At 54.8% G+C, this 23,326-nt stretch overlaps 1 protein-coding gene across 1 annotated transcript in view; it reads right to left on the bottom strand.

Moving 5' to 3' along the window:
- The window catches only part of Megf6 (multiple EGF like domains 6), a 96,372-nt gene that overhangs the window by 19,394 nt on the left and 53,652 nt on the right, over window positions 1-23,326 (bottom strand). The window contains 5 exon segments of the mRNA XM_038334249.1: window positions 585-722; window positions 888-1,010; window positions 1,879-2,001; window positions 3,003-3,128; window positions 11,011-11,133. Coding sequence (XP_038190177.1) covers window positions 585-722; window positions 888-1,010; window positions 1,879-2,001; window positions 3,003-3,128; window positions 11,011-11,133 — 633 coding nt within the window.

Consider the following 23,326-nt stretch of genomic DNA (forward strand, 5'->3'; position numbering starts at 1 on the left):
CACGGCAACAACCCTGCGTACATGCCGTTACACCACCTACTGGGCCACATGTGAACCTGTCCACAACCACTTGCATACGGCATGCAATCATGCATACAGACACAGAGCCACACATACCTGGAAAGAATCACACACATCTGCAATTACTCATTCCTGCCCAAACTCACATATACACACCTACAAACACACCACACGTATAAAGTTACGTGGACATGCTCGCTCTCTCTCTCTCTCTCTTTCTCTCTCTCTCTCTCTCTCTCTCTCTCTCTCTCTCTCTCTCTCTCTCTCTCTCTCTCTCTCTCTCACACACACACACACACACACACGGCAGGCACAAGCACAGCCAATGGCCTTAAGGGTGAGGGCAGGCAGAGCCCAGCAGGCCACTGCAAGCACTCAGAAGCCTTTGAGCTGAGCTGCTGACTCTCATCAGATCTCCTGCAGCTCCTGCTGAGCCCAGGCAGTCCCAGCAGCAGCGAGAGAAGAAAATTCCAAGTCATGGCACCAAACAAGCCCAAGACTGGGTGTAGCAGCAAGTTCTGGGGCTGGAGGGGCAGGGCACCCTGGGAGGAACTGGCTCGCACCAATGCAGGTCTTCTGGTCTTCATCCAACTCGTAACCGTGAGGGCAGGTGCACAGGGGTCCCGTGCTAGTGTGACTGCAGCCATGTGAGCAGCCACCATTGCCAGCCTCGCAGCTGTTCACAATCTCCATCTCGATCCCTGTGGTGACATCAGACAGCTGGGATGTGGGACAAGGTCCAGCACTCCCTAGCCAGCCCCTGGGGACCCACACCCAGAGCTGCCCAACAGAAACTGACTTTAGGGTCTTGGGGAGCCACGTTAGCACCCTGAGCATCCCCAGTCCACCACTCACTGCCTACTCACGGTAGCACTGCCGGCCGTCGGCACCCAGCTCGTAGCCTGTGTGGCATACACACTTGAAGGATCCCTGGGTGTTGAGGCAGCCGTGAGCACACTGAGCCAGTCCCGTGGCACATTCGTCCACGTCTGAAAGGGCGAGACAGAGAGAGGGCAGAGAGAGGCTCCACCAACAGTGGGGAAAGTGGTGGTGGCCCCATATCCCTGGGTTCATTAACAGCTTCCTGGCTTAGATGGCTTAGTGGAGATCAGGCTGGCCCATACCCTGCCATACACACCCTGACAGATCCCTGGGGAAGGAGACAGATTGGGTCTCATGTTGAGCCCAGAGGGGGTCTTTTCTGTTACACCAGTAATGACTCCCTAGTGCAGATCGGTGTGTAGTTATCGACTTCCCCTGTCCTGTGGGTACCTGGCCACCAGACATGACATCTCAGAAGGCTAACCACTGCCTCTTTGATGGCCCTAGGAACACCACACTCACCCTGAAGTCACTGGGCAGGTAACAGACTTCCCCCAAGGCTGCCCACCCCAGACCTACCTATCTACAGAGACGTCAGGACAACACACAGCTAGGGATGTAGTGGAGCACAAACCTGGCCTCGCCGTATGACAGCAACTGGCAGGATGAAGGGAGGGGTTCTGGAAACTAGTGCCAAACTGTAGCGCTACCGTTAATGCATTTAACACCACTTGCCCCGAGAAAGCCCAGCACTGATTCACTGGGACACTTGCGGGGCTTATCAGGGATCCCTTCCTTTCCCCTTGCTTGCTCTCCTGGGTCCTAAGGATGGGAGCTAATTAAACACTACAGCAAGTATGTTGAAGACAGAAACTTGAGTTTCCTCCCTTCTGGAGAAACTTGACCAGTTGTAGACAGCTCCTTGGGCAACTGCCACCCCCTTAAGGGAGAGACGATTAAGTATCACCCTAGGTCACCCAAAGACCCATCCAGCAGGGCGCCTCAGGGATGTTGAGGATTGGTAAAGCATCCTACCTTCACAGGCCTTGCGGTCTGCAGCAAGCTGGTAACCTGTGTGACAGCTGCAGTGGGCAAGGCCCCGGAGTGCCTGGCATACGTGCATACAGCCACCATTGCCATCCTCACACGGGTTTCTCCCTGCATACAGAGCCAGAGGGATGCAGGCAAAGAGAAGAGATGGGGGGTGGGCTCTGACAGATGCAGGATTCCTCCTCAGCGCAGAAATCCCTCTCTGCTCTAGCCTCTGCCATGGCCCCCCAGTCAAGGCCAGGATCCTAAGGCTCTATTAGGGTCAGTATCTGACCAGTACCCACGACGTGCAAGTGTCATGGTTCTCAAAAAAATGTGTCCAATGGCAGAAAGCAAGGCCTAGCTAGAAGAGAACCTTCCAGCAAGGAGGTGGCCAGCCCAGGCCAGCTCTGGTGTGAGCCTTGCCTGCTCCTCCCAGAGTTCTTGCTTTGGGATAAGGTGTTGGAACTGACACTAGGGTTAGGAGCCCCAAAACCCTTCTCCCCAGTCCTCTGATCCAAGGACACCACGTGATCATCCAACCCTAACATCTTCAACCCTGTGGTTCCCTCAGCCCCACGGCTCCCACTCTGTGATCCCCTCTATCCCATGACCTTTCCAGCCCTGTGACCCCTTAGCTCTATGACCCCAAGCTCCATAAACACCCCTAGCTCTGTAACCTGTTCAGCCCTGTGTCCCCCCAGCCCTGAAATTCCATGCCTTTCCAGCTGCATGGTTGGCCTCACATCTATACACTCACTTCCTCCTCTGCTGGGGAGGCCCTGCGCCTGCTCTGTCCCATTTCCATGTCTGGGGGAAGGGCTCTGACCCTGCCCCCCCCCCGTTCCTTTAGCAAAGCCTCTTTCTCCTATGCATGCAGCCCAAAGTCCTACACACTGACCTGGCTGCCTTCTCTGCCCAGACCCCAGATGGCCATCTAGGAAGATGGGTACTGTCTCCATCCTGTACTTCCTGCCCCGAGCACATGCTACCCAATAGCGCTCACATCCCTGCGCCTCAGGCCCACAGCAGCCTGGGCCTCCCTTCCTCCCTCCCACCACCCGGTTATCACGCATCAGGCTCCTTCCTGGACCCCGGACCCCCTCACTCTCCAGCTCTGCCATACTTACGGACACAGCGCCGGCCATCCTCCTGCAGCTGGTACTGGGGCCGGCACTGGCAGCGGTGCTGCGTCACCGTGAGCTGGACACACTGATGCTGGCAGCCACCGTTTCCCAAAGTGCAAGAGCTGATGGCTGAGGACACAAAGAGCTTCGATCAGGCCAAGAAGGCAGATCCTTCTTCTCGCATGAACAATCTGATTAGGATGGCTTCCCACAGGAGCCCTCACTACCCTGTCCCTTGTTCTCAGTCTCCAGCCTGACTCTACTTTCTTCTCAGTCACCTACAGGGTCCACAGTACAATGGACATCTCTCTGAATCCTTCAAACCCAGCCCACCCAGGACGTGGATACAAGGTAGATCCATCTGCCTTGACAGAAGCCTAATATCCCTGCTCCACACCGCCCGCCCCTCCCCACGCCAACACAAGACAAGCAACACTAGGAGGCTGTTGAGAAGCAGCTGGTTCATTGCCTGGCAACAAGCTAGGAGTCACGGCAAGATCCACCATACCACCGTGGTCCTCAGGCCAAGGCAGAAGGTCAGGTATGGAGCCTCTATGAATGGCCGCCTTAGACCACAGGCCTGGCCACCGGTACCTGAAGGAAATCTGAGCAAATTCCTTCTACCCCAGGCCAGACCACACCTCACACCCTATCAGAATGTCCACTCTCCCCAGCAGCCATAGGTCCTCAGGAAGACTGTGTCCCAGAGGGCAGCACCCTGTCCCTTCTGGTTGGACTGCTGCAGGGCATGGAAAAGGGATAATGGCTGGCCTGGTGAGTGCCTGTGCACTCTGTGGATGAGCTCCGTCGTACCCTCAGCTGGCCTGTGGAGATGGCAAGGCAGTGGGATGGACACTGAGCTTCCAACAGCAATAACAGCCAGCTCCTGGCATGGGTTTGGTTACAATTGAGTCCCTGGCAATGGCATTGTGGTTAAAGGAAGTTAGCCCTGAGTTCTGGAAGGAAGCCGCAAGAATGCTGCCCCTGGCCGGGGAGGTAAGACTGTCTGCGTGCAAGCCTGTGCTCAGAGCTGTGTCAGCAAACCTTAAGACTCATTACTAAAGCACTTTGGGGGCCGGGCTGTACCCTAAGATGCTGCCTGGGATGTGGGGACACCGTCAACGTTAAGCAGTACTGTTCGCGGCCCAGTTTGGAGAAATGGTTCATTACTGCCTAGGAATGGGGGCTTGGCACCACTGAGGATGGCACCGCAAGGCCCGGGTGCTGGCAGTGGCATGGGCCTCGTGAGCTGCCTCGGGGCTCTGAGAAGGCTGGGCTTCCTTCAAAGCAAGTTTGCTTAAAGGCCACATTGCTCATTAAACAGGTCTCTCCTCATGTAAAGCACAGTCAGAAGAACAGTCAGAAGAACACGTGGATTCCCCCTTCTCTGGGGCAAAGCCAGCCATGGGGAGGCAGTGACCAATCTCCTGGTCACCCAGGGCCCCCCGACATATGCATCAAGGGAGGAGCTACAGAAATTTCCTACAAAACGGAGGTAAGCCTGCCAACCGGAGGCCTTCCCCAACTCTGGATGGAAGCCATACTGACCCCAGGCCTGGCCGGCCTCACCTGAGTCAGCTATCCAGCCACCAGCCCTGCCTCCAGAGGCGCCCAGGCGCCCGTGCACATGGCCTCAGCTGGCCCCGCATTCCTAGGGGCTCTGTTTACCCCGTTCTCACCACACCAACTGCATCGCTCCTCGGGACATGTAATCGGAACCAGAAGCTTGTTCTGGCAGGGCCGGCAGGCACAGAGGGGCACCACGTCTCAGTATCCCAGCAGGAAGCACCGTCAACCAGGAGAAAGAGGTGTTTCGTCTCCAATCTGGTCACTGGCAAAGATGGGCCCTTGGATGAACCCACTGTGGGCTGGCATGACAGACCTGGCGTTTCAGGACTGCTTCACACCCTCAGAACCATCCCTGCCCTTTGCTCCACAGAACTGTGACTTCACAGATGCTCCCAAGCTGTGCACACCAGGAAACCAGGCCAGCATCACCCAGCACACAAGCGGATTCCCAGAAAGTTAAACCAGACAGATTTTCTTTCCTCGGTGCTGGGGCTGCACAGCTCTGGGAATGGCCAGAGTCAGTGTGTCTGGGACTCGGGGCTGGCGGAGACTTCTCCAGGCCCCTCGAGTTACAGAGGTCCAGCTGTAAGGACATTCATTCTGGGGACCTCTGCCCAGTGCCAAGGCCAGAGGCTCACATCTGGTTAAGGTCAGAAATGAGCAAAGCTGAGCGACCTTTGGTGCAGAGGTCAGGGACCGGCCTCCCTGCAGGCAGTGCATACTCATCAGGAAGAGCCTCACTGGGGGAGGGATGGGGTGACACACTTGGAATCACAGTACTGAAGGAGTGGGAACAACCAGGCCAGCCTCAGCAACGGGGCTGGACAGGTCTGTCTCCACAACAGACACATGTACCTATGGGGTACCATTTTCCCCTTCACCCCACATTCAGCAGGGCTCTGTGATCTGCGTAAAATCCTGCAGGACTATCCTCCAATTCCCAAGGTCTCCCTTAGGTCCCTGCCCACTTCCAGATCAGACACAGTGACTATAGCTGAGTGATGCTCTATATCAGAGCCTTAACGTCTGTGTGTGTCCCTGCACCCCTCCCCCAACACACAGGGCGAAGCCCTCTGATATGACAATGTTCGTTCTTTATGCTTTAATTAAGGTCAGAAATGGCCACACAGATGGGGCTCTGGTCTCATCAGGGACCAGAAAAAGTTGGCACCTTGCTCCTGGACCTGCGACTATGTGAAAAATAAAGCCCTGTTTAATTCCGACAGAGCTGGGCTGTAACTCCGCTCGCAACCAGCAGGAGTCACACTGCCCAGGGTGGGATAATGAGATGCCATGCTTGGAGGAAGGAATGGGTTTAGCGGAGGAAGAACCTGGACCTCATTAAAAAAATACATTTCCTACAAGACTTTGTGTAAACATGTACAACATTCTTGGATGTATGACACCCCAACAAAGGGTGCTAGCCCAGTCTTAGGAGACAGCACCTGCACTACAGGAACAAACCCAGGTCTTGGGCCACGGCCTTAGAGCCTCATATCAGGAGCATGAGTTCCACGCAGTGGGCAGCAAGTGGGGTGGAGGGACGAGATGGGCACAGTCCTGGAGTGGCTCTGGACTCCAGCCTCCATCCCATAAACTCACCACTAAGACCATCCAAGAACCAATCAGCCAAGTCAAGCCCATCTGCTGCTTTAATACAGCCCTCGGACCAGCCTGGTGGTTTGAGGCCAGCTAGAGGGTGGTGTCCTTAAACTGGTATGGCTTCTGGATGCTGAGAGCTCCCACCGTGTATGGCCAGTGGCCAGAGCAGTCTGTCCTAGGAAGCTCTTTGACAAGGCAGGGGCAGACGGCAGCACAGAGGGGATTCATACATACGTATTTACACACAGGCAACCTCTAGGCCCCCAGCTCACATCTTGCTCACACCACACCCACAACCCTGGGCAGTTTTCTACTGCCAAGCCTTAGCTCCCAGCTGTATCCTCAAGAGGTGCCACAAGAACTGCCCAGCTTCCGTCCTTGGGAGCATTTACTCAAGAGTCTGGTGGGTTACTTAGAAGGCAGGTATGTCCTGTAAGCAGGACTGCTCCATCACAAAACCAGCGTTGGGCCTTGGTGACACCGCAGCTGACCCAAGGGCAGCAGAACTGGGCCCCTCCCATCATTCCTCTCCCCATTTCAAGCCAGCACACCTTTACTCACCAACTCTGTCCCCTGTGGCACGCCATCTCCCTGCATGCCCAGTGTGACAGCCCTAACCGTCCCCGCTGGGCTCTGTACCCAGCTCAGGGTTTATGCCCTCTTCCCTGGCGGTTCGGGACTGGGATGAGACACCAGCATGGGTCACTGAACCATCTCAGCCTGCTCCCCCAAGGTGAGTGGAATTGGTCCGCCCTGTGAGGAGTCCAGGACGGGACTATGAGACGGGAAGAAGGGACCACAGCAGCCGCTCTCGTCCCACCTCTCCCTCCGGCTCCACTCAGGCCAGGCTTCCTCGGGCTTCTCAAGGCTGGGAAGCTGACCCCTTGTGTAACTGTAACCCCTGCCAGGTTTGGGAAAGGCTGGGAAACATGGGCAGAGCTGCATCTGCGGCTCCACAGGGATGAGTTTTGCAGGAGAGCCTGGCAGTCTGCACACTTGAGCTGCCTGTGGTTTTGGCCCCAGAACCAGGTTGCTGCCAGCAGCAGCCTGCTTTCCCTAATAGCCTTCCTTAAGGCTTCTCCGTCAGGAAGGAGCCTTGGGGGCAGATGGGAGCTTGTAAAGCCGTTTACTGTCCCGATGCCGGGGAGAGCATGCTTTGCTGAGGCCAGATACACACAGGCAGGGACAGGCCAAGGGCAGGGTTGGGCAGCCTTCCCCCAGTCGTGTGCACACAGCACCCGTGTGACTGGCGGTGGGACCCTCCCCAAGGGTGTCTATCCTGAGCCAACAGGTATGAGATGAAGAGAAGTAAGATCACCTGCACCCCAGGACTAACCCAGTAACAACCAAGGCCCCTCAAACTGACCCCATTTGTCCTTCAACCCAGAGGACACCAGGAAACAGTCATATACAAGGTTGGTGTCCAGGTCACACTAAAAGCCACTAGACAGGAATATGCTACTCAGAGCACCAAAGCCACAGAGGGGAGGAGGGCTCCCCTTGCGGTGTTATGATGCCCTGGGGCTATTCCATTCTGCAGCTCTGCAAAATGTCACGGGAAAGTAGGAATGACGCTCCTGGACCCTCAGCCAAACCACCACCCCGGGCAGGCCCTACTTTCCACGGCTGGGGAAGGGAAGAACTGGCTCTGACCCAAGCACAGAAAGCTAGAACAGCCTCAGGTCTGGCTGTCTCCACCCAAACACCCCATCCCCACCCCAGAAACAAGCACCCCAGAAGAGTGCATCCCAAGCCATAGGTGGGGCCCTTTTGTTCCTGATGGAGTGACAACCAGGAGAGGGGACAATGTCCTTACTATAATGGATTGATGGCAAAGTCCTTCATAAAATACTCTTTTTTTTTTTTTAAGAGCAGGGGCAGGCTCAGTGGTTAAAAGCATCAGCTGTTCTTGTGGAGGACCTGGATTTGGTTCCCAGCATCCACATGGCAGCACACAACCATCTGATAACTCCAGGCCCAGGGAATCCAACCCCCTCTTCTAGCCTTGACAGGCACCAGGCACACACACATAGGATACACGCATGTGTAATATATGTGTGTGTAATATATATATATATTTTTTTTTCAAGAGCCAGGCAGTGGTAACGCATGACTTTAATCCCAGCACTTGGGAGGTAGAGGCAGGTGGATCTTTGTGAGTTCAAGGCCAACCTGGTCTACAAGAGCTAGTTCCAGGACATGCTCAAAATCTACAGAGAAACCCTGTCTCAACAAAAAAACAACAACAACAAAAACCCAACAACAAATAAAATTTAGTAAGAAAATGGAGATGGAAATCTTTCTGCGTTTCATTACTATTCTTAGACCATGTGGAGCATGGTGTGGTGGCACATGCCTATAACCCTGACACTGGGGAGGTGGAGGCTGGAGGAATAGAAGTTCAATGCCAGCTCTGGCTACACAGTAAGTTCAAGCCAGCCTCAACTACATGAGACCTGGGAGGGGAGGGGAGAGGGAAGGAGGAAGGGAGAGGGAGAGAATCTCAGTGCCAGAACTTATACATTCCCTATCCTGATCTGCCTGGCCTTGGAGGTGAGCATGTGGCCTGTGCTGGGTCCTCCACAGGGTCCAGGACAAATATCACCACCCTGACTCCCTCAGGTAACCTTCCCAGCTACAACCAGCTACCTCCATCCTGGGCCAGTATCTCAGGTCAATCAGCCAAAGTGGTTCCCTCAGCAACGGGAAGAGACATGGCATAGGGTATGAGGGGCACTCAGGAACTCCTGAAGGGAGCTCACAGGAAGTCCTATAATTACTCTGGAGCCTTCTCAGGCCCCCACAGGGAAGGCAGCATCTGGTGGACTCAGCCTGACAAACCTAGGCTCACTGTAGAAGCTCCCTAGGAGATCTAGACACACAAGAAAAATCCAGCACCCACAGCCAGATGGGTGGAACACAGAGAGACCACTGAGGATGGAGAATGAGTAGGGACCATATCCTCAGGGTGTGCCGGGAAATGTGTCACGGCATAGTGTGGGAATGGAGATAATGCTCAGGGGTCCCCAGAACGCCATCAGACACTTAGAGGGAGATCAGGGTCTTCCTAAGGCAGAGTTCATCAGAGAAGGGAAGCCATCACGCCTGGAGGAGCCAGTGTGGAGAGTTTGTAGTAGTGTCCCTTAACGGAGATACAGGCCATTATTCTACTGTCCCCAGACACAGCACAGCAGGAGGCTGTGATCTCAGGAAGCTTCAGTGTAAAACCCTTGTTGAAAGTTACAGTAAAATGAGAGAGAGACAGAGACAGAGGCCATCTGAGGCCACTGCTCCACACGGGACCCATGTCCCGCAAGCCAAGTGTCAGGTGGGAAGGGTCAGAAGACCTGAGAAACCACCCACATAAACAGTATTACGGGGTGAGCAGGGAGCCGCAGGGGCAATGCAGACCGCCCACAATGCACATGCCATGAGTCCCTCCTTCTGAGGCCCCATGACGCAGAATCTAGCACATTCGTCTCCAGCATAGCAATGGGTGGTATGGGCCCAGGACCAGGGCAGGGTAAAGGGCTGTCCCTCCTGGGCTTCCTGAAGCCAGCAGAGCTCAAGGCTCCTTCCTCTGAGCAGTACCACCACCGGGTCACTCTGGGTCTAAGAGGCATCTCTGTTCTCTGACTGTTAATGATGCATCCCATCCTGGTCCTCTGTCCGGACCCTCAGGGCATCTCAGTGAGGGCCACTGTCTAAGGAGACAGTGAGAAGACACAGGGGGAATGAGTGTCCTTGTCCTGGAGCCAGCAGCAGGGGTCGCCCCACACACCCATCTCCAGCGTCACCCTTCTTTAAGGAGCAAGCATCCTGCCTGACAAGGGTGCCACAGGCTCCCAGAAGGGCCAGCAGGCAGTCGCTGGGCTCCACTATCACAGTTACCCTGAAACACATGGCAGCATTCCTGCATCTGCTTCTACTTCTCACTCGGGCAGCTGCCTGGCTCCTGCAGCGGAACAGCGGACGGAGGCTGAGACATGTGTGTATGGAGTGCAACCCCCCAGGGCTGGCACATTGCCAGCCCTATAGCAGCCAAGACCAAGTCGCTCAGAACTGGCCTAAGCTGTCTGGATCTCCAAAGTAGAAAGTAGGGGTGCCTTCCCCCAAGAGGGAGGGGTCGACGGAGTACCCAGGGCACACTATGAAGTGGACGGCTGTGAGCTGTTCTTACAGCTTCCTCTGCCTGGCTCTGGATGTCTCTTTAGCTCTAAGCTGCCAGAGGCCCTGTGTTCTCAGAGGCCAGTAAACCCTTCCCTCACAGCAGAAACCCTACAGATAGCCAGGGGCCAGGAGTCTGCTTTCTGGTTGCCCCTCACCGCTGTGGCAGCTCAGGCTTCCAAAGAAGCCCTGTTCTGTAGACCAAAAAAATGTTTTCTGTCGTCAAGGGCCAAGGCTCAGCCTGTCTCCCTACCACCCAGACGCAACCCCAGGAGACCCCCGCCCCTTGTCTTGGTGGCAGCTTAGCCAGGCCTAGGTCCCTGTTGATTGATCAACCTCTGCAGATGGTCTCAATCACAGCAAGACTTAGCATAGCCGCAGAGCCGGCACAAGCTGGGGACGCAGGGACCTGAGTGAGCAGAGACCTTGGATGTGCTTTTTTACCCAACTAAACCTCAGCCTCCTTACCTGAGGGGTGGGGGAGCATTATCCCCATGCAGGGTGTGTTGAGGACTCCCAAGCACTCATGCTCCACAGGAAGGAACTACTGAGTGCATAGTTTAACGAACGCCAGCCCACTCAGGCCTCCCTTGGCCACTCCTTCCTAGACCTGAGGATGTTCTGAAGAATGAGGCTCATCAGAGGCTCAGAGCCCCAGGCAGGTGACACTTACCTAGGCAGGTCCTGCCATCTGTGTGGAGCCGGAAGCCAGGCTTGCACTCACAGAGGTAAGAGCCAGGGGTATTCACACACCTATGCTGGCAGCCGCCGTTGTGTGCACGACACTCATCCACATCTAGGGAGAGAGAGTGGAATTACCGGCTAGGCACACACCAGGCCAGGCCCATTGTGCTGAACAGATGAAGCATGAACCCCAGATCTTGTCAGATCACATCCATTTCCCTCACAGCCCCAGACAGAGGCGGTGCCCATCTACCATGGCTGGCATGCACTGGGGGGGAAGAGCTACCAAAGGAAGCCTCAGCATGGGCCACTGTCTTCTTCATATCCGCTGTACACAACCCCCCAAGGGCAGGACCAGCACAGGGGTCCAGAAGGAGAGAATGAGGGCTCCTGAGGGGGGCTACAGGGTGAGGGATGGACAGTGGTACCTCTCTCTCTGTTTACACAGAAGCCCCCTTTCTGTTTCTCAGTGCTTCCTAAGACCTGTCTGCTGGGAGTGTGGCCCTCATTCCGTGATGCCCCTTCTGGAATCTGTATGGTGAGTGGCACCAGGTAGCTCTGGACAACAACAGGGATGTGGTGAAGAGCCAACTGGCTGGCAAGCGGCCCCTCTGGAGTCACAAGAGGGTGTCCTGCTCTGTGTGCCTGTCTCAAGAGGCAGGAAACAAGGCCACGAGCTCCTGCTTCTATTTCACAAAGCCACTGTCACGTGAGCCCTCGACTCGGAAACAAAGGCTTGACGGTGCTGACCAAGGCCCTAAAGACTCAGAGACAGAAGAGCCAGGGCACGATGAGGGTCTCAGGGACCCCACTAGAGGAGTTGGGGCGACAACATATATCTCGGGGTCCAGAGAGGAGTTAGTTCCTGAGCTCAAATCCCTGGGAGGTCACAGATGCACATACAGCTTAGCTAAGGTACATGCCAGGGGTCCTCAGTCAGCCGGCCCATGAAATGCTATCTGGACAGTATGGGCGGTCCTGGGCACCACTCCTGACCCCCAACACTGCGGGCAAGGCAAACAGGCTGTAAGAGTTAAAGGATTCTGAGCCACCAGCACCCTGGCGAAGGGTTCTCAATCCTCCCAGGTCAGCGAGAGAGGAGCGGTCAGTCTGCACACGGCTGGATGCTCCTCGGAAGCCCGGGAGGGAGCCCTGCTGACCACAAAGACTCTCAAGCAGAAGGCAGTCTGTGAAGGGCCCCCAGGCACAAGACCGCTGTTTCTCAACAGGACTCCTCTGCTAACTCGCCGTACACTGGTGTGGACATGGGTCTCCCTGATTGCACATACCTACCACCTCTCCACAGTCCTTTGAGACAGGGACAGATGCTCTAGCCTCTCTCTGTGTGCAACCAACTCCTTACAAGGGTCCCAGATCACTTCTGTGATAATCTGCCAGTCAGGGATAGGGCTTTTATCGCTGTTCCAGGTGCCTCTGAGGAGGGACTGGTGTAATGACTCCAGCTTCAACCCTTCCTACCTTTAAGGTGTTTCCTGGAGACAGAGGGCCTCCTATGGTGTGAGTTTATGACGGAGCCTGGGCTGGAGCTCTGCATCTCCACCATGGCTCTCAGCACCACCACCCCTCAGCTCCTCCACCCTCAAGAGCCAGCGTCTGGACACGGCAGGTCCATCCCAGGATGAAGGGTTTACCCTCAAACACAGCCCTGCAGCCCCGACAACCAGGCCTCTTCTGAACCAGCTGAGACGAACCCCTTTTACAGAAATAACCGACATTCTGACAGCAGGGCAGGACCCTGTGACCTACATCCTGCTTGTCTCATCAAACAGTGGGCCACACAGCGGCAGCACAGAGCTGTTTGCAAATAGCTTGGAGGACCTCTGAGGTGCTGAGCTTAGAGCAGAGCTTTGGCTATGACCTGAGGAGTGACCTGAGGAGCCTCGGGCTCGACACTCCTTACCGTCAGCATGGCTGGCTAGTGTCCCTAAAGACGTTCACGTGCTCATCCCCATGACACTACTCAGCAATGAAAGCTGGGGACAGGACTGCTTGGAGGGCCTTGACTTGGGATGGGTGCTGGATTATCTGGACAAACACAAGGCCACCACAGCCTTGCAGGGGCATGGGAAGGTCAGGGAGAGATCACTTCAGCACTGCAGTCCAGGCCTCAGTGCACTGGGAGACAGCAAACACAGGTTCTCCCAGGTTATCTGTGTACTTACATCTCAGTTCCAGCCTTCTGGGGACTCCCATCTCAACCATCAGGTGACTAGTCTGGTTTTATTGCTACTGTTTGAGATAGGGTCTCATATAGCCAAGGTTAACCTCAAACTCACTATGTAGTCAAGGATAGCCCTGAACTTCTAATACCCTGCCTGCTGAGTGCTGGGATTACGACAATTATGCCTCTATATGTAGTTTGTAATGCAGTGCTGGGAAGGGAAGCCCTGGCTTTGTGCACTTCAGGCAAACACTCTCCCAACTGAGTGACACCTCCCCGGCCTGTGTCTGCTTTAGGGCACCAAGTAGAGACAGATTTGCAGGAGTGGCCATGAGGGAAAAAAATGCAGAGTACAGACATCTGTTGAGTGACTCCGGCCACGTGAGCTGCTGTTTCACAAGCTGACAGTTCCTACCCTGGCCTCCTGACCTAGCAGTACCTGCTGGGGTCGTCTACACGCCAGGCTCACAAGCACTATCTGTGCCCAGGCACGCTTACAGGCTAGGTTCCCGGGAATTTCTCATCCCACGGGCCCGTGTCCCAGGACTGTGCTAAGCCTCCCACACAGAGACAGTGCAGCTGTGGTCACACTGAGCCTGCAGTGGGGCTATCCAGAGATGTTCCAAAGACTGGAGCCCCCAAAGAACAGGGATAGCCAGGATGCATCTGTAGCACAAATACTTTCCTGCCGACCCAGTGAGAATGGGTCAGAGCAGAGCATGCACCCCAACTCGAGAGTCAGATGGAACCTGCTCATTCAAGGGGCTATGTCTGGTAGTAAGCAAACCCACTGTGTGCTGAATCCCCAAGAGTACCAGGGAAGGGCCATCCAGCTGGGGGAACTGGAAAAGTCATTTTAAATCGTTCTGCCCCCATCGGCTGTGACCAGTGACTGAGAACTTGGTGCTCATGACAGGACACACATGTGCACAGCACATGGTAACATTGTTGTGCCAACCTGGGCCAGTTCCTGTGGGCGCTGGGTAAGCCTGTAAGCACCTGCTAAGCCGAGGCTGGTGGTGCTGCCGGGAAGCATAAAGAATGACATCAGAAGGACCAGGGGCACCAATCCTTACCCACCCCCACCGGTTCCTGGCCAACAACACACAACAGTCAAGGCCAGCCAGTCGCCAAACGCTGCCTCTGTGGAAAGCATCTCAGAGTTTTCTCAAGCTTCACCGTGGCTTCCAGGAAACACCTCTGCAACCTTGCCACTCTGGAGGCAACAGACACCAGGACACCAGTTCCTCACTCTAAAAACCAGAATCCACTGGCTTTTCTTCTCCCTCTGCCCCTGGAAAAGCCTCAGCGCAGGCACTGGGCTCCAATTCTCCACAAAGCCTGGTCATGCCCAAGTGAGACCTTCTGATGCTACACACGCTCCCAAGTGCCACCGACAAGGCAGTGACGTGCCAGCCGGAACTGAATGACACAGTATAGCATCTGACTACACCCGGATGCCTTTCGGGCATGGAAGAGTGAGACTCGCCCCAGGGGCATCTCTCGTCTGGGAGGGACTGATAGGGAGCATCAGAGGCCCTTGTCTCTCCATGGGGTGCAAGTGATGAGTCAGCCACATTCCTGAGGGTGCCCAGCTCCAGGCTGTGTACAGCCACGTGGAGGGAGGCCGGCTCAGAAGCATCAAATCCCTGCTTCCAGGGTGAGCGAGAATAAGAGGATCCTAATCCCCATGGCTGCCAGAGTCTCAAGCCCAGAGCCTCTAAGTGCCCCCGCTGTCTGGGACTGAGAGTCCGGTGGGCTGGAATGACAGCACCTGCCATGGTCACACAGGGCACCCCAAAAGGTCCCTAAGCTCTTCCCTTCTCATTTAACTCCAGAGTGGCTGAGACAGAGGTGTGGGCACACAGGAAGCTTAGCTCAAAAAGCCAGGAGCATTTGCCTCCTCCAGGGAAGTGAGCTCCCTGCTGTCACAGGACAAGAAGGTCTGATTGCTCAGGGAACGTCTGGGTCCCCGTCTCAGCAGTAAGCACCTGTTGGGCCCTTCCCTGGCTGACTCCCCCTGTGCTCACTGCCTGGCGTAAACTTTGAAAAAAAGAAATGAGGGCTGACAACACAGTGGTTAAGGTCACCTGCTGCTCATCCAGAGGATTTAATTCCAGAACCCACATGGAGCCTGCAACGTCTGTGACTCAAGTTCCAGGAGGTCCAACGCCCTCTTCTGGCCTCTGAGGTCATTGCATGCACACAGTACACACACATACATTCAGACAATATGCCCTGTACATATCAAACAAAAATAAAAGAGAGAAAGAAACAAAGGAAGCGTGCTAGGGAGGGGCATCCTGATCCCACCCAGCCCTGCTCCCGGGGTGCCCACCTGGCCTCTGGTCACCGGTGCTCACGGGGTAGCCGGCCTGGCTCAGGTGGCATGGGTAGCAGTTCCTCCACAGGTAGCGGTAGTGAGTGCCAATGACACCCACCGGGCTGCCTAGGAGCCCAAGGCACCAGAGCATAGCCAGCCCTCCCCAGCCCCGGGATGCCTCCATGCCGGGTCTGTGGAGTAGTAGGCAGCCTGGGCTCAGGAATCTTGTTCAGAGCTCACAGATCAGGGCTCCAGCTCCAGGCTTCTGTGCACATCCAGCTCAGACACAGTCGGATACACTCCAACTCCAAGGCACTCGGGTTGTGCGCTTGCCGGCAGGGAGCAGCTCTGAGTCTGGCATGTCCCGCCCCTCTGCCTTTATGGTCTCAACTTTCCCTCCACCCCTTGCAGGTAAAGGCCAAATCCTCAGACTCCAGAGGGAGCCGCCTCAACTCCTAGCCCCGCCCACCCACCCCCAGGGGCCGTGCTGGTCCCGCCACAGCATGGCCCCTGCATTCCTGCTGGCACACACTCACAGTCAAACCATGATCCAGAGACACAAACCCACACAAACCGCAGGCACATACAGACACATGTGCACGCACGGCCCACGGTACAGACGCGCACACACACAAAAGACATACACAGACGCACAACTTCAGACAGAGATGCGCACACAAACGTGCACAGACATACAGTCATCGTGTCCTGGCCAACACAGAAGAGAAACCAAAGCAGAGAATGAAGCCACCCTGGCAAGGCTGGGAGGCCCTGCAGAGGAGGCTTGGTGGGGAGCGCGGGAAGGCGGGGCCACAGTACAAAGCTGGAATCCTAGGCATGGAGATGCTACCACCACTTCTTCACCCCCTAAGCCCTGTGTCCCCATCTATTTCACCCTTCACTGGGCTCCGTGAAAGGAGCCTGAAAAGAGTCCCCACATCCCTTAGCACAAGGACAGTGCTGGGAACAGAGCAGACGAGCTAAGAGGGACAGCCCCACACATAGATAGGTGTGGGTCTGTCTGAGTTCAAGGAGGCTCACACTCGGGTCTTTAACCAGCTGCTCTGTAGTCCACCTCTCACGGAGAGCCAGGTCTGGGATTCCAGCTCAGGTGGGAGATTCCCTCCTGAGCCCACACTTTTTCTGATACACCCTCTCTCTCACAGACACCCCCCCCCTTCCCAGGGCCTGAATGAGATGGAAAAGGCTGTACCCAGAAAGTGGGGCACTTGACAAGATGGGGTGATTGGTGACCAGGTGCTCTGTTGGGAAGATGCTCTAGATTTAGGCTGAGTCCCTGAACCAGGGTTAGAGGACAGGACACCTGTCCATGCCTGCTTTCAGGAAGCTGCTGACAGCAACCACAAAGGAAGGCAGCTGTAACATTGTAACAGCATAATCTGCTCTCCTAGAAGTGACCATGTCTCCCTCTGAACATTCCAGATAGGCAGTGAGCACAGGTTACGTTAGCCATAGCTGCCAGGAAGGAAGAGGGTTAATGCTCCCTGGGCCACCAGACTATAGGTGGAAAGGTCTTTGACCCATAGTCTGACCCACTGGCTACATATGGCAGAGAAAAGAAAGCCAGTGCTGGCCAGTGGGAACACTGGAAGCAGCAGCCTTGCAAGCCCACAATGTCCCACCTGTCCTGTCCTGTCTGGAATCCAGGGCCCAGCCTACCCTTTCACCTACCTGCTGGGGCATGACAGAGCAGACATGCCTGTCTGGGATCTGCTGGTCTGCGGGGTAAGCCCCCCTCTCCTGCCTTCTTTGAGTGGTACACCTCAGAGACACTAAGCCTTTGCCTTGGGGTGCTTCCAGAAACCTCCCCAATAAGTATGCTGTGGGCGGGACTTGGATAGCAGGCAACTCAGAGTATGGCACTGCTTGCCACTGCTAACATGTACCCCATTGTCAGTGAGGACTCTAGGGTGCCAACTTCTATAGTTGTTGACTACTGAAAGGTAGGGGGTAGCTAAGTCAGAGCAGCATGCAGTGAGGTGGCAGAGGTGGCAGCCGCCTCACAGAGACAAGAAAAGACTCTAACGCAAGTCACTTTACCAATGAGTCAGTGCTTCCTCTGCTGCCATCCTTTGGGCCACAGGTTGGGTCAAGTGGCAGACAAATGACACAAACCCCTGCTTAGGTAAAACACACTTTAACACCTCCCAAACTCAAGGCCCTAGAAGTAGGAGACCTACTCACCTGTCCTGTTTTGCCTAGAGAGAGAATTTGAAACAAGCTACGGTTGTCTGGGGAAAGCCTCAACTGAGAAAATGCCGCCATCGAATTGGCCTATAGACAAGCCTGGAGAGCATTTTTCTTGATTAAAGGTTTATGTGGGCGGGCTGAGCCCAGCAGGGGTGGTACTACTGCTGGGCAGGTGGTCCTGCAGCTGCTTTGTAGCGTGTTCCCCGAGATTGAAACATAGCAGCCCCTCACCTATGTTTCTTAATTAACTCCAATAAAACTCATGGGTTTATCAGTTGGGCTCTGAGAGCAGCTATACTCCAATCTGCTGAGGGCTACCCTATGTGGAGTGAGAAGACACTGTGTGTGCTACATCTCCCCAGGGAAAGTCTGCCACACAGCAGCCGTATTCTTCCAAGGCCTCTGCCTCAGCTCCTGCCTGCAGGTGTCTGCTCTGAGCAGACATCCTGAGCACCTACCCAGGCATCCGCCATCAAGTGTGTTCTAAGAGGCAGAAGCTGAAATAAACCCTTTCCTTGAATACTTGGTCCCCAGCTAGCAGTCGTTTGGAGAGGATCAGGTGGTATAGTCTGCCTGGAAGCTGTAGGCCACTGAGGGTGGGTTAAGGCATTTTAAAAGACTTTGCCACTTCAAGTGAGCTTTCTCGGTTTCCTGCTTATAAATCTATCTGTGAACTCTCAACTGCTGCTGCAGCGCCATGCTTGTCTTTCCCGTGCCCAGTCCCCAGCCATGAAACCTGTCTGCCTTGGTTTCTCCCTCTACAATAAGGGGTGACGGCGGCAGCACCTCCCTCCTGCGGAGAAAGGGTAGACATGAGTAGGGATGTCAAGCTGTCTGAGCTCCTCCTCTGGGCCTTTTAATAATGTCAAAACCCCAAGGCTAAACATTAAGTCAGTGACAGTGCCCAGAGCTGGTCCCTGAAGGACCTGTCCCTTCCCATCAATCCTAAAAGGTGTCATGGGAGCCAGCCAGGCCTGAAACAAGCCAAAGGACTCCAGCATTGAGCCTAGCCACTAGCAGCCACATGCCTGCTGACCTCAGCCCCCCACAATCCGGGACCATCAGTGACCTCTCATTCCTACTCCCTCTTCCACTGACTCTAGCTCCTCCCATTGCCGAAGTGGGGCTACTCATTCCCACGTCCCACATCTGTCTAGCCTGGCCCACATGGCAGCCCGGGGCCTCGCAATGCCACCCTACTGTCCCCTCCATCTCCCCTCATGTCACTAAATATATCCAGACACAGGACTTTGGGGTCTGGATGCTGTTTGGGAAATGCCTTCCCAAGGCAAACCCGCTGTGGCTCTGTCTGTGGAATGACTGTGTCAGCAACAGGGGCCAACTCCTACCTCCGCCAGTCCAGCTCCCTCCCCACACAAGCAGCCACTAGCCTCCTCTGTCCTGATTCCCCCAGATACCACAAGGACTCCCCCCAAACACCATTACTTCCTTCAGAGCTGGAAGGCCCCGACTCTAGGCAGTGGGGCAGAACTGACATCTCCCAGGGCCACCAAGACCTAAGAAAGTAGAATGGGACCCCACTGGCTCCTGCTTTGTGGGTCTGTCTCGTAGGATCATCCTTGGATACCCTCTCCACAAATCCTTTCCTGAGGTTTTACCCTGGTCCAACTTGGATATCAAACACCTAAGTACATGTTACTGAATCCCAAAGAAATGAGCAGTATCCAGGCCACACAGACTGAGTACAGAGGTGCACAGAAGCATATTATCTGAGTGTGTGTGTGGGGGGGGTCTATTTAATACCTCACCCAGGTTCCTAAGAACTCAGAGATGACTCTAAGAGATGAGGCTACCTCCCCGCCCTATCCATGTTCCCACCTGTCAATAACCCATAGGGCCAGCCCTTGGTGGAACTGCTTGTGGAGACCTGGTGAAGGACCAAGAGATAACCCAGTCCACAGCAGGCAGGGGAGGGTATAAAGGAAAGAAGGAATCAGAGACCTATACAGACAGTCCTGAGATCTAAACCTGAGGTCCTAAGCATTCCCATAGTGGGGTGAGGTGTGTGGTTGAATAAGCCATGATGCCCACAAGCTTCTTCACATGCCCACTGTGCCAGACCAGTCTAGCCATGCTCCCAGGGGGACCTTAAGAGAGCTGAAGGGAATGTCTTCCATGCCCAGCACAGGGGCAGACAGTTCATGCAGACCGAGCAAAGTGGGCTGCTGGTCTCATACCAACTGCATCTCCAGCTGCCGGGAGAAGAACCAGACAGGTTGGGGATGGTTACCTTTGCCAACACCACAACACAACCCAGAGTCACCTGGGAAGAGTCTTAATGAAGGACTGTCTGTGTAGACTGGCCTATGGGGACATCTGGAGGACTGTCTTCATTGCATCAGTCAAAGGCACAAGACTCAGCCTAGTGCGGGAGGTGCCATTTCCTCTACGGCGGGGCCTGAACTGCCATTAGGACTCTAAATGGGAATTAAGAGATAAAACAGACCCTTTCCTCTAGTCTGCTTTTTGTTTGTTTGCTTTTTGAGACCGGGTTTCTTTAACAGTTCTGGCTGCCCTGAAACTCCCTGCTCCATAGACCAGGCTGGTCTTGAACTCACAAAGATCTGCCTGCCTCTGCCTCGGGAGTGCTGGGATTAAAGGCGCACGCCACCACCACACAGCCTAATATGCTTTTTAGCAGGGAATTTCATCAGAGCAACAGAAATGAAACCAGAGCTAGAGGAACTCAGCCTCTAAGTCAAAGACACCGCCTCCCTGACCCTCGACCCTCCCCCGAGACAGCAAATGCACCTGCTGGCTGTTTCTGACCCTTCATCTCCAGAGCAGGTGAGTCTGCGGTGTGCAGCCAAATACAACTCAACTCACTTCCCTACAGACTCCACGGCATCCCTCCCAGCCTCTCTCCCACTGTGCTGTGTGGAAGTTATTTCAGGAGCAGAGAGGACCAGGGCCCCCGCCTGGCCTCAGAGCACACAGCGTCTGGCTGTGCCTCCTGGAACCATTCTGAGTGAGCCTTCTGGTAAACCCATTGCTGGTCTCTGCTCCTCACCCAAGCCGAGGAAGGAGAACAGAGCCAGCTACCTTTCCTGCCTGCAGCCATTCCTGGCAGGACCAGGTGGAAATAAGAGGCTCCTGTCCTTGAGGATGGACGGCCTCTCGGGAGAGCAGTTTTGACTCACAGCCTCTCCCAGAAGCCGTACATCCCAGGGAACACTAAACCCGCCCAAAGCACCTGAGACCCCAATGCCAGAATAAAGCCAGCGAGGCACGACAAGGGCCAGACCTAGAGCCACGCAGGGACTCAGACCATATGAACACGGAGTGCAAACAGTTTCTTGGTGACAGCTATCTGTTGTTGGATCTCTCTCCCTATGGTTGTGTAAGACCCAGAACTGTCTGATGGCTTCCTACCAAGGGCACACTCACACCCTAGGGGACGTCAGTCATCTCCCTGGGCCCATGCACACCTGAGTCTTACATCACACTCAAGAGAAGGGACAAACTGACACCATGGGACTTCCTGGGTTGAGGAAGGCGTGACCTGGCCTTTGGAAGTAACATTTTTAAGAATACACCATTAGCTTCTCAGAGCATATGAGCAGACAGGTGCAAATTGCTAGGCAATGAGGAAGAAAAGGCTTGGCTACCAGTCAGTGACGTTGGGAGATCTGGACAGAGTGCCTAGATCCCAGAGCCTGGCCCCACACCAGGGAAGAAGGCAGCAGCAGACTGTGGGACAATCAACAGGATCAACAAGGATGTCACCTTGATGTCCCAGAAGCCCCTTTGGTCACCCCTCTCTTCATCTGCTGGATGCCAGGACAAAGGAGGTCCTAGATGCTACTGTCTCCCTGCCCCCACACTGCCTACAGATGTCTACATGCTACCCAGACTCTGAGAAACAGTCTGCATCCACGTATGATTCATAGCAGCAACCTCTAACTCATCAAGGTTTCCCCCACTCCTAAGTATATATGCCCTCAAACCCCTACACTGGCCCTAGGTGGTACATGTCCCCTCATATCAGCCAGTCACAGGCCTTTTCTCCATTCCCACTGTCCCCCAAACTGACTTCCAGAACTGTAAAGGATTCTAGGATGAGATTCCGGGGTCTGAAGGTTCAATAGTTAAGAGTCTAGTTGCCAAGTGGGGTCTGAAGTGGGGTAGCAAAAGAATTTGGTGGGGGGCGGGGGGTCTGGGCTTAGACTCATGTCTCAGGAGGCCTTGGGGAAGAGGTAGAGAGAGGCAGGGAAAGTATCCCATGAGGCCCCGGGTGGCAGGTGCAGTCATCATTCAAGCCAAATGCACTGAGACAAACAGCTGCTGGAAGACATAGCTGCACAGGAAAGAGTTAAGAGGCCATGGGACAAGAGGAGATTGGCCCAGTGGGGGAAGAGCAGCTGGGGACAATAACGGAGGAGAGACACTGCAGAGGTCGGGTAGAGAGTCTCCTGCCCCGCCCCACCCCACCCTGCCACCTGCTAACCAGGAGGAGCTGTTAGCCTCACTTCCAGGAGACATAAAGAGAAATGAGTTGTTCTAGGTTCTACAAGACATGGCCACTCTGTAAGGCAGCTCAGGATCCCTGCTATCCAGCAATTGCTGCTCTGCTCAGGAGGAGACCTAGACCACCAGGGAGTAAATCCAGGAAGGCCAGCTGAGATACCAGGAGGACAGAAGAGAGGGTGCCGAGAACTTCCCTTTCCCCAGCCCAGAAGACCCCCAATCCAGTGCAGAAGCTTCCAAAACCAGAGCAAGATCGTACCTGCATCATCTAATGGTCATTTTCTCACCCCAGAGACCAGCCAGGATTCCTAGAACACTCTAGGGTCCACCGTTCTACTGTTTCCTTTCTGTGGGCTTAGTTTGAGAATGCAGCTTTATTTATTTATTTATTTACTTACTTACTTAATTTGGGGGGGAGGAGGCAGTCTCTATAACCCCAAGCTGGCCTCAAAAATAGAGGAGGGTGACCTTGAACTTCTGATCCTCCTGCATCCCCTTCCCAAGTCTAAGATTGTAGGTTTAAGCCACCATGAAATTTGCATAGCTCTGAGGACTGAACCCAAGGTTTTGTGTATGTTAGGCAAGTGCCTAACACCACAGCCCCAGCCCCAGGATTGAGGGACCCTGAGCCATGCATGCTGTCTTCAGTCGGCACTCAGGGATGAAAACCTCGGCCTTCATGATCTCTTATGTCTAACTCTTTCCTGCAAGTCTGCCTGAGCCCACAGGGCTTCTGCTAAGAAGGTTGCTGGTGTTTACCAGAGGCTCCACCTGCCTACCCTGGAGTGACTTTGGGGGGTGGGTGGGATAAGCCTCCTGGGCTGTTGTCATTGTGCTGGCAATGTATGGACCTTGGAGGCTATTACTTTCCTGCCTTGGCCTCCACCGAGAGTCTACCTGCCAGTTTGTTCACTAGAGGAATGAGCGTGAGCCAGCAATGGGAAATGAGAACTTTCAACTCTCAGCACCTCCGACGGAGGAAGAAGGCCTTGGCCATGGGCGTCTCTGGAAACCCCGCTGCTGGCCTGGAAGGATCGCATCTGTAGCTGGGTTTCCTTGCCGTATCCAGAGGACACTGGACTGGGGAAGCTCCAGTTCTTG

This window comes from Arvicola amphibius, chromosome 6, assembly GCF_903992535.2.
Source record: "Arvicola amphibius chromosome 6, mArvAmp1.2, whole genome shotgun sequence".
NCBI classification, from domain to species: Eukaryota; Metazoa; Chordata; class Mammalia; order Rodentia; family Cricetidae; genus Arvicola; species Arvicola amphibius.